At 34.9% G+C, this 17,650-nt stretch overlaps 1 protein-coding gene across 4 annotated transcripts in view; it reads right to left on the reverse strand.

Moving 5' to 3' along the window:
- The window catches only part of LOC110457863, an 85,243-nt gene that overhangs the window by 12,605 nt on the left and 54,988 nt on the right, over positions 1 to 17,650 (reverse strand). For all 4 annotated transcript variants that reach the window (XR_002463727.1, XM_021509310.1, XM_021509308.1 and 1 more), the window contains exons 7-16: positions 17,475 to 17,566; positions 16,980 to 17,196; positions 10,811 to 10,959; positions 10,409 to 10,595; positions 9,937 to 10,092; positions 8,220 to 8,363; positions 4,415 to 4,502; positions 4,195 to 4,243; positions 1,606 to 1,671; positions 1,036 to 1,127 (exon numbers count right to left, since the gene is read on the reverse strand). Coding sequence is in view for 3 of the 4 variants with exons in the window: in XM_021509310.1 (XP_021364985.1) it covers positions 1,059 to 1,127; positions 1,606 to 1,671; positions 4,195 to 4,243; positions 4,415 to 4,502; positions 8,220 to 8,363; positions 9,937 to 10,092; positions 10,409 to 10,595; positions 10,811 to 10,959; positions 16,980 to 17,196; positions 17,475 to 17,566 (1,217 nt within the window). In the remaining variant the exon portion in view is untranslated. The remainder of the gene's footprint in view (positions 1 to 1,035; positions 1,128 to 1,605; positions 1,672 to 4,194; positions 4,244 to 4,414; positions 4,503 to 8,219; positions 8,364 to 9,936; positions 10,093 to 10,408; positions 10,596 to 10,810; positions 10,960 to 16,979; positions 17,197 to 17,474; positions 17,567 to 17,650) is intronic.

A 17,650-nucleotide genomic window follows, 5' to 3' on the forward strand; every position in this document is an offset into this window, starting at 1 on the left:
AACAAGGTCACATTACCTTGCTTAATAAGATACTAGGGAGGGTTAATTTCGTGAAAACAAGGTCACATTACCTTGCTAAAAAAGATACTAAGGAGGGGTACTTTGTGATAACAAGGTCACATTACCTTGCTAAATAAGATACTAAGGAGGGGTAACTTTATAATAACAAGGTCACATTACCTTGCTGAATAAGATACTAAGGAGGGTTAATTTCGTGAAAACAAGGTCACATTACCTTGCTAAAAAAGATACTAAGGAGGGGTACTTTGTGATAACAAGGTCACATTACCTTGCTAAATAAGATACTAAGGAGGGGTAACTTTGTGATAACGAAGAAAGTTACCTTGATAGATGAGATACTAAGGAGAGGTAACTTTGTGATAACTAAGATAGTTATCTTGATAGATGAGATACTAAGGAGGGGTAGCTTTGTGATAACTAAGAAAGTTACCTTGATAGATGAGATACTAAGAAGAGGTAACTTTGTGATAACGAAGAAAGTTACATTGATAGATGAGATACTAAGGAGGGGTAACTTTGTGATAACGAAGAAAGTTACCTTAGTAAATGTGATTTTAAGGAGAGGTAACTTTATGATAGCTAGGAAAGTTACCTTGATAGATGTTTTAGATCGGAGAAGTGATCTTGTGAACAATTGCAGTTTTTTAATGAAAATAAATCAATTACATATTTACTGTACAATAATGTTTGTTCCAATATAAAAACTGTTTTACCAAAAACATTATGTGTAAGGTGCCATTATTAATAATATGAAAAATGCTATTGATCAAAATTGGGCACACCTTTGTTAGCTTTGGACATAAACATGTATCACTGTACACACAGGTGGTAGTGATTGACAAATTTCGGTGTAGTTGAAATCATTTTTTTTTTCTTTTTCTTCAATTATGATAATACTTATGGAAAAAAACACTTAGGGCGACATTACAGACTAAGTATACGACAAGTGATCAGTGACGTTTTGATTTATATAGCTAGGTACATGATAACGTTTGACAAAATTTAAAACCATACATGTAATAACTGGGATTTGTGTATCAGTCGTTGACTATTAGGGCCGTCTCCGTAGTCACAGTCGTTCGACCTGTAGATACTGCACTGCCGTTCTGGATCAAAGAGATTGTGAAATATATAATTCGGGTTCATGTCTGTATGTTATGGTGAAATATATATAAGTTCAGAATCCCTTTATTAATATTTCCCTCGATAGGCAAAATTTAACTTATCAAAGAACTGAAAAAAATAAACATTCCTAAGTACAATGTACCACTGAACAAAAAACAAAGTAGCTCAATGTTACCTATACATTTCTACTAGTCTAAGGTTATTGATGTCACACAGTTCCTGGGTTTATATGTTAACGTGCACCCTAAGAGCAGTTAACAGGTAAACACCCGTCTAAGGAGCAACACTCGATGACAAATCTTTTTGAAAATTAAGAATTCTGGTAAGATAATTTAAATATCAATAAACTATGATAACCTGTCAAAGTATAACTACGAGTGCTATGACTGTGAACTCGTGCAGGTTCTTTTTTATCACGTGCTCCTTACACAAGAGTTATACAATGATAGGCAAACTTACTCCAACTAATGGTTGAACCAGATCTCCTGTAGTTGTCTGTTCACTGTCATTACCCCCTGTAGGTATCTGTTCACATACAAATGGTACAATTATCCCCACACTTAAACAGAAGCAATATTGAAACTAAAAAGGCAATGGAGTATGTAATATCGAGAATGTTTAACTGCTAATGCTAATCAAGACAATACTGTTTAATATATTTATCTAATTTCTAAGATGTAACAATCAGTTAAACTCGTTCTACGCTGTCTGTTTTGTGCGCGTGTGTGTCTTCTTTAGATGCAATTGATTCAAAGTTATTAATTGTATTCATTGAAGCAGATTCAATGATTCCTCATGAGAGAGATAAAAAAGTGGCATTACCAATACATCCGGTCATTTGTTGGACTCATATATCTAAGAACGTTGTTTTGTACAGTTGACCGGTATATATATTTTTATGGCGTATTTTTTTTCAATACAGTGACAATAATAATGGATCAGTAATTCATTCAGATCATATAATAACCTGTTTGTCACCAATAATCTTTCATATCACCACTCATACCATACAAATTATGCCAAAAGAAATTTGTATCACTAAAAGCTGCATATGGATAGGAATTATTTCATTTAATATCACACTGTATTGCTATAAGAAAGAAGAAAGGATAAAAGGAAAGAAAAGGAAGCTGGTAAGAAAGCAAAAAAGAGAAAGAAGAAAAAAAAGATAAAGACCGGTATTTATATGTTCATGGCATATTAACAAACAGCTACCTATATAACAAACAGCTACCTGTATTAACAAACATCTATCTGTATTAACAAACATATACCTGTATTAACAAACAGCTACCGGTGTTAACAAACATCTAGCTGTATTAACAAACGTCTACCTGTATTAACAACCAGCTACCTGTATTACAAAATCATATAAACAAATAGCTACCTGTATTACCAAACAGCTACCTGTATTACCAAATCATATAAACAAACAGTTACCTGTATTACCAAATCATATTAACAAACAGCTACATGTACCTGTATTACCAAATCATATTAACAAACAGCTACCTATATTAACAAATCATATTAACAAACGGTTACCTGTATTACCAAATCATATTAACAAACAGCTAAATGTATTACCAAATCATATTAGCAAACAGTTACCTGTATTACCAAATCATATTAACAAACAGCTAAATGTATTACCAAATCATATTAGCAAACAGTTACCTGTATTACCAAATCATATTAACAAACAGTTACCTGTATGACCAAATCATATTAACAAACAGCTACCTGTATTAACAAATCATATTAACAAACAGTTGCCTGTATTACCAAATCATATAAGCAAATTGCTACCTGTATTACCATTTCATATTAACAAACAGTTACCTGTATTACCAAAACATATTAACAAACAGCTACCTGTATTACCAAATCATACAAACAAACAGCTTCCTGTATTACCAAACAGCTACCTGTATTACCAAATCATATTAATAAACAGTTACCTGTATTACCAAAACATATTAGCAAACAGCTACCTGTATTACCAAATCATATTAATAAACAGTTACCTGTATTACCAAATCATATTAACAAACAGTTACCTGTATAACCAAATCATATTAACAAACATCTACCTGTATTACCAAACAGTTACCTGTATTACCAAACAGCTACCTGTATTACCAAATCATATTAAAAAACAGTTGCCTGTATTACCAAATCATATTAACAAACAGCTACCTATATTAACAAATCATATTGACAAACAGTTACCTGTATTACCAAATCATATTAACAAACAGCTACATGTACCTGTATTACCAAATCATATTAACAAACAGCTAAATGTATTACCAAATCATATTAGCAAACAGTTACCTGTATTACCAAATCATATTAACAAACAGTTACCTGTATAACCAAATCATATTAACAAACATCTACCTGTATTACCAAACAGTTACCTGTATTACCAAATCATATTAACAAACAGCTACCTGTATTACCAAATCATATTACATACAGTTACCTGTATTACCAAACAGCTACCTGTATTATCAAATCATATTAACAAACAGCTACCTGTATTACCAAATCATATTAACAAACAGCTACCTGTATTACCAAATCATATTAACAAACAGCTACCTGTATTACCAAATCATATTAACAAACAGCTACCTGTATTAACAAATCAAATAAAAACAATGTGCAAGAATCTTCCTTACAATAAAGGCTAGTTGAACTTGGTATGTTTTAAACATTAACATTACGTCATATTTTGCAGACAGGTAAGATATAGCATTAGGACTCGTTCTTTTAAAGAAAACAAAACATTAGTTCCATACACCATAACAGGACACTAGCAGTAATGGTTTTTGGGGGAAATGGAAAAAAAGAGTACATGGTAAGGCTTTGATTGATGCTCTCTAGAACATAATAACATCAACTTAAGGAGATTAAATTAAACAGACATGTTTAAACTCATTTCAAGGCTAATGTTAAACGAGTTTCATGGTGTAACTTTGAAGAAATAAATGAAGCATTAGAATCATCGAATGACCAATTTAAATCTTGTAAATAGCTCACCTTTGGTATACTACATTTAGTCGGCTTCGTCCACCATTTGAAGGCGACACTATTATGGATAAAAAATGAAAAATAAATACTTGGAATAGTATAATAACATAGGAATAAAATCAAAACACAAAGTTGAAAACAAGATAACAAGGGAATGAGAGAGAACCCAAACAAACGGTACGACGTCATGAATCCCAACATATACCGTACATTGCTCGTGGAAACTTACTATAAGATAGTCCCTACTATTGCGACTACAACAGCACCTGATATGATGACAAGGGAAACAAGCACAGCATGCAGAGGATACTGGGTACCTGTAGATATAAAGTAACACGGTGAAGTAAACAACTACCTGGAATCCCTTACATAACCTTAGTAGTATATGTAATGACAGCTATCTACAGTACAAGTATTATCATATAACAAGTGTGTGAAACATTATAATATGATTTATATTTTTGAAATAGTTTAATAGTACTGCTTTGCCGATTAACAACACGACAACAACACAATGTAATCAGTAACCACACGACAACAACACAATGTAATCAGTAACAACACGACACCAACACAATGTAATCAGTAACAACACGACAACAACACAATGTAATCAGTAACAACACGACAACAACACAATGTAATCAGTAACAACACGACAACAACACAATGTAATCAGAACAACACGACAACAATACAATGTTATCAGATAAAAATAAATTTGTCTATGGGTTTTGCATATGCAGTATTGAGCGAATAATACATAAAACGTACCATAATTAAGATGAAGATATAAAACAGAGTAGTAAGATCGTTCATGTAGATAAAACCATTTGCAATGTTGCTATCTTAGTTTTACTTAATGCACAAACAATGATCGTATTAAACGTGACGCATTGGTTTTGAATTATATGCTAATGAACGAATTGACAGTTTTTCAGAATGGCAAGGATTAAAAATGCAAGAACAACAAGCAAAGAATAGCTTAAAATAAACATGACCAAACATTTCGAAATTCTTCAAGAATAAAAAAATACAATTACAAAGTGTAAACAACAAAAGAAACCAATTCATCATATCTATGCATTTGTACCAAAACATTGTATGATAAATTAAAAATACCTTTACCAACACTGTGCCTAGCTGTAAATAGGTCTGGCGGTTTTTAACATCATATGAGACGTGTTACACGTGATGAAAGACAGACTTGTCACGAGTGATGTAAGACATGTTACAAGCGATGTAAGACTTGGTACACGTGATGTAAGACTTGTTATACGTGATGTTACACTTGTTACACGTGATGTAAGACTTGGTCCACGTGATATTACACTTGTTACACGTGATGATACACTTGAGACATGTGATGTAAGACTTGTTACATGTGATGTAAAACTTGTTACAAGTGATGTTAGACTTGTTACATGTGATGTAAGACTTCTTACATGTGATGTAAGACTCATTACATGTGATGTTAGACTTGTTACATGTGATGTAAGACTTGTTACATGTGATGTAAGACTTGTTACACGTAATGTAAGACTTGTTACATGTGATGTAAGACTTATTACATGTGATGTAAGACTTGTTACACGTAATGTAAGACTTGTTACATGTGATGTAAGACTTGTTACATGTGATGTTAGACTTGTTACAAGTGATGTAAGACTTGTTACACGTAATGTAAGACTTGTTACATGTGATGTAAGACTTGTTACATGTGATGTTAGACTTATTACATGTGATGTAAGACTTGTTACACGTAATGTAAGACTTGTTACATGTGATGTAAGACTTGTTACATGTGATGTTAGACTTGTTACATGTGATGTAAGACTTGTTACATGTGATGTTAGACTTGTTACATGTGATGTAAGACTTGTTACATGTGATGTTAGACTTGTTACATGTGATGTAAGACTTGTTACATGTGATGTTAGACTTGTTACATGTGATGTAAGACTTGTTACATGTGATGTTAGACTTGTCACGAGTGATGTAAGACTTGTTACACGTAATGTAAGACTTGATACATGTGATGTAAGACTTGTTACATGTGATGTAAGACTTATTACATGTGATGTAAGACTTGTTACACGTAATGTAAGACTTGTTACATGTGATGTAAGACTTGTTACATGTGATGTTAGACTTGTTACATGTGATGTAAGACTTGTTACATGTGATGTTAGACTTGTTACATGTGATGTAAGACTTGTTACATGTGATGTTAGACTTGTTACATGTGATGTAAGACTTGTTACATGTGATGTTAGACTTGTTACATGTGATGTAAGACTTGTTACATGTGATGTTAGACTTGTTACATGTAATGTAAGACGTGTTACATGTGATGTAAGACTTATTACATGTGATGTAAGACTTGTTACACGTAATGTAAGACTTGTTACATGTGATGTAAGACTTGTTACATGTGATGTTAGACTTGTTACATGTGATGTAAGACTTGTTACATGTGATGTTAGACTTGTTACATGTGATGTAAGACTTGTTACATGTGATGTAAGACTTGTTACATGTGATGTAAGACTTGTTACATGTGATGTTAGACTTATTACATGTGATGTAAGACTTGTTACACGTAATGTAAGACTTGTTACATGTGATGTAAGACTTATTACATGCGATTCAAGACTTGTTACACGTTATGTAAGACTTGTTATATGTGATGTAAGACTTGTTACATGTGATGGTAGACTTGTTACACGTTATGTAAGACTTGTTATATGTGATGTAAGACTTGTTACATGTGATGTTAGGCTTGTCACGAGTGATGTAAGACTTATTACATGTGATGTAAGACTTGTTACATGTAATGTAAGACTTATTACATGCGATGTAAGACTTGTTACACGTTATGTAAGACTTGTTACATGTGATGTAAGACTTGTTACATGCGATGTAAGACTTGTTACACGTTATGTAAGACTTGTTATATGTGATGTAAGACTTGTTACATGTGATGTTAGGCTTGTCACGAGTGATGTAAGACTTATTACATGTGATGTAAGACTTGTTACACGTAATGTAAGACTTAGTACATGTGATGTAAGACTTATTACATGTGATGTAAGACTTAATCCACGTGATATTACACTTGTTACACGTGATGATACACTTGTTACACGTGATGTAGGACTTGGTACACGTGATGTAAGACTTGGGACACGTGATGTAGGACTTGGTACACGTGATGTAAGACTTGTTACACGTGATGTAAGACTTATTACACGCGATGTAAGACTTGGAACACGTGATGTATGACTTGGTACACGTGATGTTATACTTGTTACACGGGATGTAAGACTTATTACACGCGATGTAAGACTTGGAACACGTGATGTAAGACTTATTACACGTGATGTAAGCCTTGTTACACGCGATGTAAGACTTGGAACACGTGATGTAGGACTTGGTACACGTGATGTAAGACTTGGGACACGTGATGTAAGACTTATAACACGTGATTTAGGACTTATTACACGTGATGTAAGACTTGGGATACGGGATGTAGGACTTGGTACACGTGATGTAAGACTTGGGACACGTGATGTAGGACTTGGTACACGTGATGTTATACTTGTTACACGTGATGTAAGACTTATTACACGCGATGTAAGACTTGGAACACGTGATGTAAGACTTATTACACGTGATGTAAGACTTATTATACGCGATGTAAGACTTGGAACACGTGATGTAGGACTTGGTACACGTGATGTTATACTTGTTACACGTGATGTAAGACTTATTACACGTGATGTAAGAGCTGGCACACGTGTTTTATATATGAATTGACATTGATAGATGAAGTAACAAGCGTCACACCTTTTATATTTTAGATGCGTGCAAATTAGCTGAAACTCCTACAGATTTTTGGAAAATATAGCCTGAATCATGATATGATTGAAACGATACGATATGATTTTGCATTTTACAGATACGATGTGGTTTTTTTTATATGAAAACAATTGAATAGTTGCGATGTTAACTTAACCTGTGGGTAGCCTCACCTTGTAAGGACTGGGTATAGCAGTATACACGACTTGTTGGTCCAGAAACTGTACCCAGGCGTACAGCAATGGTCACACATACCTCCTGTCCGGCAGAGATTGAGTGTAAGTCGACATAGGCTTCTTTACTCTCAGTACTTAGCTCTGGTTGGTTAATAAAATACATGTATTGTATGAGATTCACTTTTATCACATGATTACCGTGCAATTTAGTGAATACACGGATGTCAAAACATATGTAAATTGATAATGAAATAATGTCACACACTTGCATGTTATATCATGACGTCATAATGGAAGTAATATATATAGGGCCAAGGAGTTGGAATCCAAGACCTTAAGAATGAACTGAAAAATGTACTTCCCACACATCCCATTTCATAGATGCATTATGAAACTCGTAACGTGTTCAATTCTCGGAAACAGCCACAACTGCAACATTGGTAAAAATGTGGTACCCGTCATGGTTTCTTTGTCATTTCTAAGTATGTACGCAGGGTCAGCAAGCTTTGTTTATGGTAAAGACAGAAATTCCATAGATTTTGTGATTGGAATTCGGGTGAAGCTGCTCTTTCATATTACTCTTATGTCAGATGCCAATTTATCTGTCATAAATTGTATTTGTTACATTTGAACAACAACGAGAAGGTTACTACGTCAAAACAGTTGGAAATATGATGTCGCAATCTTTGGCGCTATATTTTAATGACGCTTGAAAATAAGGCTGTGCGCCATTTCAGTTGGGTCGCTCAACACAATTCGGCCATTATTTGACAAGGTTTTCTGTTATTAATGGTATCATTTGTGCACGTAAAATTAATGTATCAGTATATGTAGCATACATGTACTACAATGTATAATAACAACTTATTCTTCAGTCGCTTCATCGGTCTGAATCTGGACAGATAATCTGCGGCTTTGAAACTGTCGCAAATATCTGATCAGCTGCTAGTAACATCGCAATTTTACTGTTCCACGTATCTGAGCAGCAGCTACACAATTTTATGTATGTAGTAACATCACAATATTTCCTTCGCAAGTTTCTGACCAGCAGAGTACCAATGCTATCATACCGTCACACATTTCTTATGAGCAGAGTACCAACGTTTTTCTCGCACCTCAGACAGGTATATTCCACTTAATACCCCATGCTAGATTTTTTTTTATCTCGTCCGATCTATCTTGTACATTTACACGAACTTTTCGCGGAAGTTTTACACTGCGATGTATTCATCCGCGTGTAATGACTTGAAAGTGACAATCTGCATTATAATTATTCTGTTGTGTCGTTATATGTTTCGTTTTGATGTTGTAAGATATCCGATGTTGTAGATAAAACATTATCTACGCTTTGAAATACGTTGTATTCTGTTAAAGGACGGACTACATGTTTACCCACATTCAATGTAGTTTTAGCAGTGTAGAGGCCATCTTCTGAGGCCCCAAACGGAATACTTGTAGTTTTTAGCAAAAGGTGCGAGAAAAGAAACCAATTAGCTGTTACTGAGCAAGATTGGGTTTTCTCAAGTATTGGGCTTACTGATTCTGTTACATCCAAACTTCAGTTCATGCCTCGGTTAAGATTATGTAAAAGAATATAAGCCCTCGATTGAGATAAACCGATCTCGATCAGTTACAGGTAATATATTATTTATTATATTATTATTTATCTTAGCGTCACAATTATCCGATAAGCAGTGTAAAAAAGTGATCTTACCTTCACACTTATCTGATGGGCAGCTTGTAACATCGTAATGTACGCTGTTAGCCTTTTTAATCATTGCTTGAGCACAATTCAGGTATATCCATGAGACTCTTACTCTTTTTTCGGAGGGATATCCTTCAAAAGATATCCTGGGATTTTTCAGTTTATCTGCACGTAAATAAACGATATGGTTAGCACATTTGCAAATGTATTTTAACGAGTCTGCGTAAACCGACCGATATTAATCCTTTGTTAAATTGTGCGCAGATAACGGACTTATTTTACTCTACGAGAAAATATCTCGCTTCTGACGTGGATTGTATACGTGTCAAAACTTACAAAGTAAAATAAAGTATTTCCCTACAATAATTTAAGTTTTATCGACGGTTACATAAAAATTACAATTTCCATTATTACCGACATTTATTTCGAACTTAAATGCAAACAATTGCAATCTTTAATTTTGTTGTTTTCGTCGTCTTACCTGTAGATAGCATTGAACAATCCGTCCACACAAAGCCACTACTGGCGACTGTTCCGGTAATGTTTATATCCGTAGACACTCCGTACATATACGTGACGTTCGGATATCCTTCCATCCGGACAGTGGTCCGCAAGTATACGTCTTCATACGAAATAGGCGAAATGACTGTTCTATAGTTGAAAGACCCCTACAATGATTGAAATGGAATTAAACAAACATAATACAATTGATTAACAGCAGGATTAACAGCAGGATTAACAGCAAGATTAACAGCAGGATTAACAGCAAGATTAAATGCTTAACTTTACTACTATGAACTGTATGATTTCATCATTCCATTGTTTCTTTTGTATTTAGAACAGTTTATGTGAATCAGTGTATGTTGTATTTTAACAAGCATACCTGGCATAGTTGTCTAGGAGATCTGGGACACCAATATACAGTATATTTGAGCAATAAAGTCGGTTTCACATCTTTCGGTTCAAGCCAAGAAATAGTCACCAAATCTGTATGTCCATCAGTCATGGACACTTCACGGGGTCTTTGTAATACTGTCAACAAAGTTAAGTGCACATTCAAATTGCATCTTAACACAAGTAAACGATAGATAAATGACTACGGAAGGACAATAAGTTGAACACATCTGATATAAAGCACAGTTTCATTGTTCCTTCCTCATTTTAAAGCAAAACTGACATTAGAAAGAAAGCATGACGAAGTACGATGAGAAAACTCAATATTTATTGTGTTTGACTGACAAAAAAAGGAACTGCACTCAAAAAATGTTCATGTACAAAAAGCACTATAAGTAAAGTCAATTAAATATCCTTTAGCACTTCGTAAATATTTAGCACTATTATATATATGTATATTGCGTTTTCATCTCTTTTGAGGGGTGTCAAGTAGACTGTCTTCAAAGAGTGCATGTGAATGCTAACCACCTACCTGTAAAATTCTACTTTTTATTTTTAACTAGAAATGAAGCATGCGGGAGAACGATTTGTGTTTACTGCCATAACTGACTACCAACACACAGCAGTGTCAGGTCTAACTGAACACGATAACCCCCTGGTAGAACCATGTATGGTGGCTGGTCCCTTTCTATTTTGCAATTAAAAAAACGAACTTTATGTATGATGATGAAGAACGGTGGGCAGGGACCGCCAGAATATTCGTCTAATACTCTGGCGAATTAATAATAACCCTTTGTTTAACAATAGTTTATCATCTGACAAAACATCAGGTATAACAAAGAGACGATACCGCCGGCGAACATACCTTACTTCGACAGAGAACACAGTTGAATTGCAGTTGAAAGCGCTGCCGTGTGGAATGAAAGCCTGTATAATGATGTTCCCCGGTGGAATCTGATATAAGAAAGGTGTTCCCCGGTGGAATCTGATATAAGAAAGGTGTTTCCCGGTGGAAAGTTTAATGACATTATTTTCAGCCTATTTTGTTACTCTACTTTTGAAGATACAATAAAACTGGCCGGGGTTCGATTCCCCGATCGGACGTGAAAAGGTATGAGATCTCCTGGCCGACCACGTTGGTTTTCTCCGGGTACTTTGGTTGAGTTCGGTTTGTTTGTGTTTTACATCCTATTAACAGCTATGGTAATTTAAGGACGTGCCAGGGTTTTAGGGTGGAGGAAAGCCGGATTTCCAAGAGGAAAACCACCGACTTACGGCCAGTACATGGTGACTGCCCCACGTAGGTCTGGAACCCGCGACCCAGTAATGGAGGGCAAGTGGTAGCAGATTGTCAGACGGCTTAACCACTTTGCCACTGCGGCCCCATTCTCCAGGTACTGCGGTTTCCTCCTACATGAAGACCCCCTTTGCACTTACATCTGGGCCAACAAGATTGATAAATATAAGTTATACAACTTGTTTCATAATTGTTGTAAAATAAATATATTTCATTCAAGTATTTATAACAACCCTTTGTTTGTTATAATTTTGATCAAGTATATTGGATTGTTTTGAAAAAAGAGTATGTCACATTTCTCATTTGATAATATGGTGGCCGAATGGCATCAACTGAACACGGCAATGTTTGGGGTTTGACTGATTACGGAGTAATGCTTTCAAATGATCTTTCAGTACTTGTATGAGACGTTTCGGTTCTTCCCAATAATCGTTTTGATGTTTTATCAGATTTTCGGCACTTGAAACTGACGTTTCAAAGTTGTAAGTAGCTTCTTTTGTGTCATGTGTGTTTCTTATTGTATGTGTTTTTTTTAGTATTTTTGTCATGTAAAGAACTGAATTATCCTTGTCTACCGAAACTACCGGGTACCGAAACGTCTAGGATTAGATCATGTCATCACTTTAGCAAATTAAATAACCGAACGATCCTTACGAACTTGTTCGTGTTTTATGAACATGAAGGCATACGTACAATGTAGCGTTGTGGTAGTCTGATCGTTTAACATTGTTTGTTTAAGCTGTTTGAACTGTTTTTGTATGGTATTTATGATCTATTTGAATGACACAGCTTTGCAAGCAAACAACATAATGCGCGCTAGCAAAGCTGTGTCATTCAAATAGATAATAAATACCATACAAAAACAGTTCAATACTTATATTGACGTTTTCTCTGCCTCTTATGTTCTTTTTTAACTTACAATTGATATTTAAAATTTAAAATTCCCGCTTTATCGACAGTCCACACAAAATCTTTCAATAGTTGGAACAGTGTGTTGTGTGATTGGCAAACAAAGTAGTACTTGAAATTTCAACAAATACTTCAATTTTATTCCACAATTCAGTATCAATACAATAGCGTATGGTATGTCTATAGTATGATTTTAGTTTATCAATAGAACTCTAAGCTGAAAGTTCGATTTGAAATTGTTTCGATTTTCCCCCGGAACAAATTTCGCGCATGGATAAATACAGTGAACACCGTAAATCCAACCTTGCCCTCCACGAGGGAGTTATTTTTGGAAGTTAAATGAGCAAAGAGAAAAGTTCGGATTTGTAGAGAATCAAGACGTGAATTTATTTGTTGATTGTATGGGAATCTGACTACAGCCGGTAGATTCTATAACAGCCTCGTTATTTGACATGTCGTCAGACACTGAGGAAACCGTGGCTGCGAGACGCGTGAAACTGATAGCGTTTGATGTGAGTGATCTTGCGACGGAGAACAGGGGTTCGTTACAAATGTCTGAAATGTTTGCTGTGATTCATATCAGTAGGTCTGTAACATATGTGTCAGTAGGTCTATAGAATATGTGCATTTCAAACATTTGTAACGAAGCCCTGTTGATCAGTGCAGTGTAATTGACGATATTTCTGATAAATTGCATGAGTGTTAAAATTGTTTCCATTGACGGCATTGGTGATTTCAACCGATGTGCATTTTGTACGATATTGCAGACCTTGGTCTTGTTTTTGTTGTAATAAAAGTAAAAAAATAAATATATATATTTTCTATTTTTTCTTTTGCATATAAATTTACAATTACATTGTCAAGTCTCGTAATTCCCAGCGATACTTCAACAGCCGTCATGTTTATTTTCATTGGATATTGTAGTTCCGGTCAGTGTTATATTAATACGCTAAAAATTGTGTCTCGTGATGCATGGTAATTGAAGTCCCATCAACGACACAGCTTTCAAAGACGCTATATAGTCACAATACCATGCAAATGTAAATATTTACGTTTTCACGCTACACCAATGTGACCGGAACCGGACATAGTGATCTGTTTTAATCACGAATCGATTCGAAACTAAGTAATCATGAAGAAAGTCTTTTCTGGAAATAAAAAAAAACCTTTGTCTGCCAGATCTGGAAAGTATATTAGCAATGCAAGCCTATGTTTATAACTAAGGAATGTGATATTTGATTTGTAGCCTCGGAACGAAACCTTCTCGATGTCCGTTATATAAAGAACTTCATAATTGATACGTTCAACAGAAGAGGGACACAGTACTTACATTGCAATACATGTATACTTAGCTAGTGTATCTGACAACATAACTCTTACTTGGTGCAGCTTACACAATAGTAGGAAAGACGGCGATTTTAGTTAATAAATGTTAAACCAAATGTTAAGCAGCAAACGAAATAGCAGTAACTAAATGTTTGTTACTTTTAATCCGAAGTCAGTCTGAACCCCACGGCAATTTGAGAATTAAAGCAAAAAATCAACATTTTTTAAGGGTAATTTATCGATTTTGACCATGATTATCTTAACATCAACTGGTAGTTTCTGGATACAAATAACGGTTTGTATATTGTATTTTTCTCGAAAAGCACTTTGATGAGTTTGATGGTTTTGAGGAGAATACACTGAAAGAGACATGCTTTCTGACTCTCAGACAGTTGTGGAGCATATTTTGATATCATTTTATCCGTCTGTCGCACAACATTTGAGTTTTCTGCAGATTCTATATCTGACATCAATCTCTAGAAACAAGTTTAAGTTAGTATCTTTAAAGTCAAACCTACAACTACAGAATCTTTACATTACTAATGTGACATCATTCTCTTGAGATCAGGTGGAGATCAAAATAATCAAGTTCAAGGTAAAGGCTACACCTACAGAATCTTTACATTACGAATGTGACATCATTCTCTGGAGGTCAATGTCACCAAGTTCAAGTTGAAGGCTACAACTACAGAATCTATACATTACTAATCTGATATCATTCTCTTGAGGTCAATGTCATCAAGTTCAAGTTGAAGGCTACAACTACAGAATCTATACATTACTAATCTGATATCATTCTCTTGAGGTCAATGTCATCAAGTTCAAGGTGAAGGCTACAACTACAGAATCTATACATTACTAATCTGATATCATTCTCTTGAGGTCAATGTCATCAAGTTCAAGTTGAAGGCTACAACTACAGAATCTATACATTACTAATCTGATATCATTCTCTTGAGGTCAATGTCATCAAGTTCAAGGTGAAGGCTACAACTACAGAATCTTTACATTACTAATCTGATATCATTCTCTTGAGGTCAATGTCATCAAGTTCAAGGTGAAGGCTACAACTACAGAATCTTTACATTACTAATCTGATATCATTCTCTTGAGGTCAATGTCATCAAGTTCAAGGTGAAGGCTACAACTACAGAATCTTTACATTACTAATCTGATATCATTCTCTTGAGGTCAATGTCATCAAGTTCAAGGTGAAGGCTACAACTACAGAATCTTTACATTACTAATCTGATATCATTATCTGGAGGTCAATGTCATCAATTTCAAGGTAAAGGCTACAACTACAGAATCTTTACATTACTAATCTGACATCATTCTCTGGAGGTCAGGTGGAGGTCAATGTCATCAAGTTCAAGGTGAAGGCTACGACTACAGAATCTATACATTACGAATCTGATATCATTATCTGGTGGTCAATGTCATCAAGTTCAAGGTGAAGGCTACAACTACAGAATATTTACGTTACTAATCTGACATCATTCTCTGGAGGTCAGGTGGAGGTCAATGTCATCAAGTTCATGGTGAAGGCTACAACTACAGAATATTTACGTTACTAATCTGACATCATTCTCTTGAGATCAGGTGGAGGTCAATGTCATCAAGTTCAAGGTGAAGGCTACGACTACAGAATCTATACATTACGAATCTGATATCATTATCTGGAGGTCAATGTCATCAAGTTCAAGGTGAAGGCTACGACTACAGAATCTTTACATTACGAATCTGATATCATTCTCTGGAGGTCAGCTGGAGGTCAATGTCATCAAGTTCATGGTGAAGGCTACAACTACAAAATCTTACATATATAGCTTCTTTACATGTCTTTGTCTTAAGTTTTCTGATTTCAACCAAATTCCATGGAATTTATACAAGCATACGTGGCATTAATTTTCTGAGACTAGTAAAAGATCAAGGTCAAATATCATGAAACTTTATTTACAATTCTTTGCATTATTCATTCATCACTAGCAAAATGTCAAGATTATACATTCAGGTTGGAGGTCACAGCTGTGTGTCCATGCCATCATGACTAAGGTTTCCAAACAGATATCATAAAGCTGAATTGCTCCACGTTACTTAACACCCTCGTTGCTGGGCTAGAATATGTCGGGAACATTCCGTAGTGAACAGTTATTTGCGTGTCATCATCTTTTTGACGTTAAATACGCAAATGTTATCGTATTCGCTTTCTGAGAATCACTGTTATTTTTTTCGACGCGGTCAAACCGGTGACGCCACAATGTCACATTGGCGTCAGTTGGCTGACTATTTTATCTTTTTTAGACTGGTGAAAACTATTTTGAATCAGCGTAACAAAATCCGAGAAATTTTGTTTTTTATTACGCAACCGATTTTCATGGTGTTTTTGTATTTGTTTTTAGTTTTGTTTTGCTTTAGATTTGACAGTATTTCAGTCTGCGTAAATAATGTTAAATCATTAGATACACTAATTTGAATAGAATGGTAAGAACGTGTTAAACACATTCTAAGAAGATATATTGTTATACAAATGTTTTGTGGTTGGTCTAGAAAACAAAGAAAGAAAGTTGATTCATACTACATGTATATAACCTTCTAGTCTATTGTTAATAGTTTACATAATTACCGTTCTGTTCCAACAGAAGAACGCTGACGTCCTTTGACCTCCCTATTTCATTTCTTGACCATACTTTGATGTTGTAGGAACATGTATACATAATATCGAATTCTGCTGATGTATTTCGCCTACTAAGTCGGACGGTTCGCGATCCACACCCATCGACCGGAAATGCCTCCAGTTCGTACGTTATAGTCTCCCCATTCCACGCGTGCTTAGGAAGACTCTTTGTAAACATATAAAAGTAAAAAAATAATAACACTAAGTGTGATATTTTTTGCTAATAATTGAGTAAAATATAAACAAAGGTAACTTGTTTCTTTATAATTATACCAGTTGAACATAGCTGCTTCTAATGTTTAATATTGGTTTTATAAATAAGGCTCTCTTTATCACTGTATGTGAAATGACAGCATTCCGATGTAAACATCTATGGAGAAGAGAACCGATGTTGGTTTGCCAATTAAAATCCGTACATTATTATTTGGAGGTTGATTTACGTACCGTCCAGTAGATTCTGGCCAACCTATATCCTTTACCATTGACAGCCGAGAGGGTGTACCCACCCTGGGGTAAAGAAGGCGGACCTGATGGAACTGAAAACCAATATGTAGAGATAAAAGTATTGTAAAATAAAGTTTGAACCACTATAACTAGCTCATTAACCCTGTACAATGTAG

Source organism: Mizuhopecten yessoensis, unplaced genomic scaffold, assembly GCF_002113885.1.
Source record: "Mizuhopecten yessoensis strain PY_sf001 unplaced genomic scaffold, ASM211388v2 scaffold9351, whole genome shotgun sequence".
Lineage (NCBI taxonomy): Eukaryota > Metazoa > Mollusca > Bivalvia > Pectinida > Pectinidae > Mizuhopecten > Mizuhopecten yessoensis.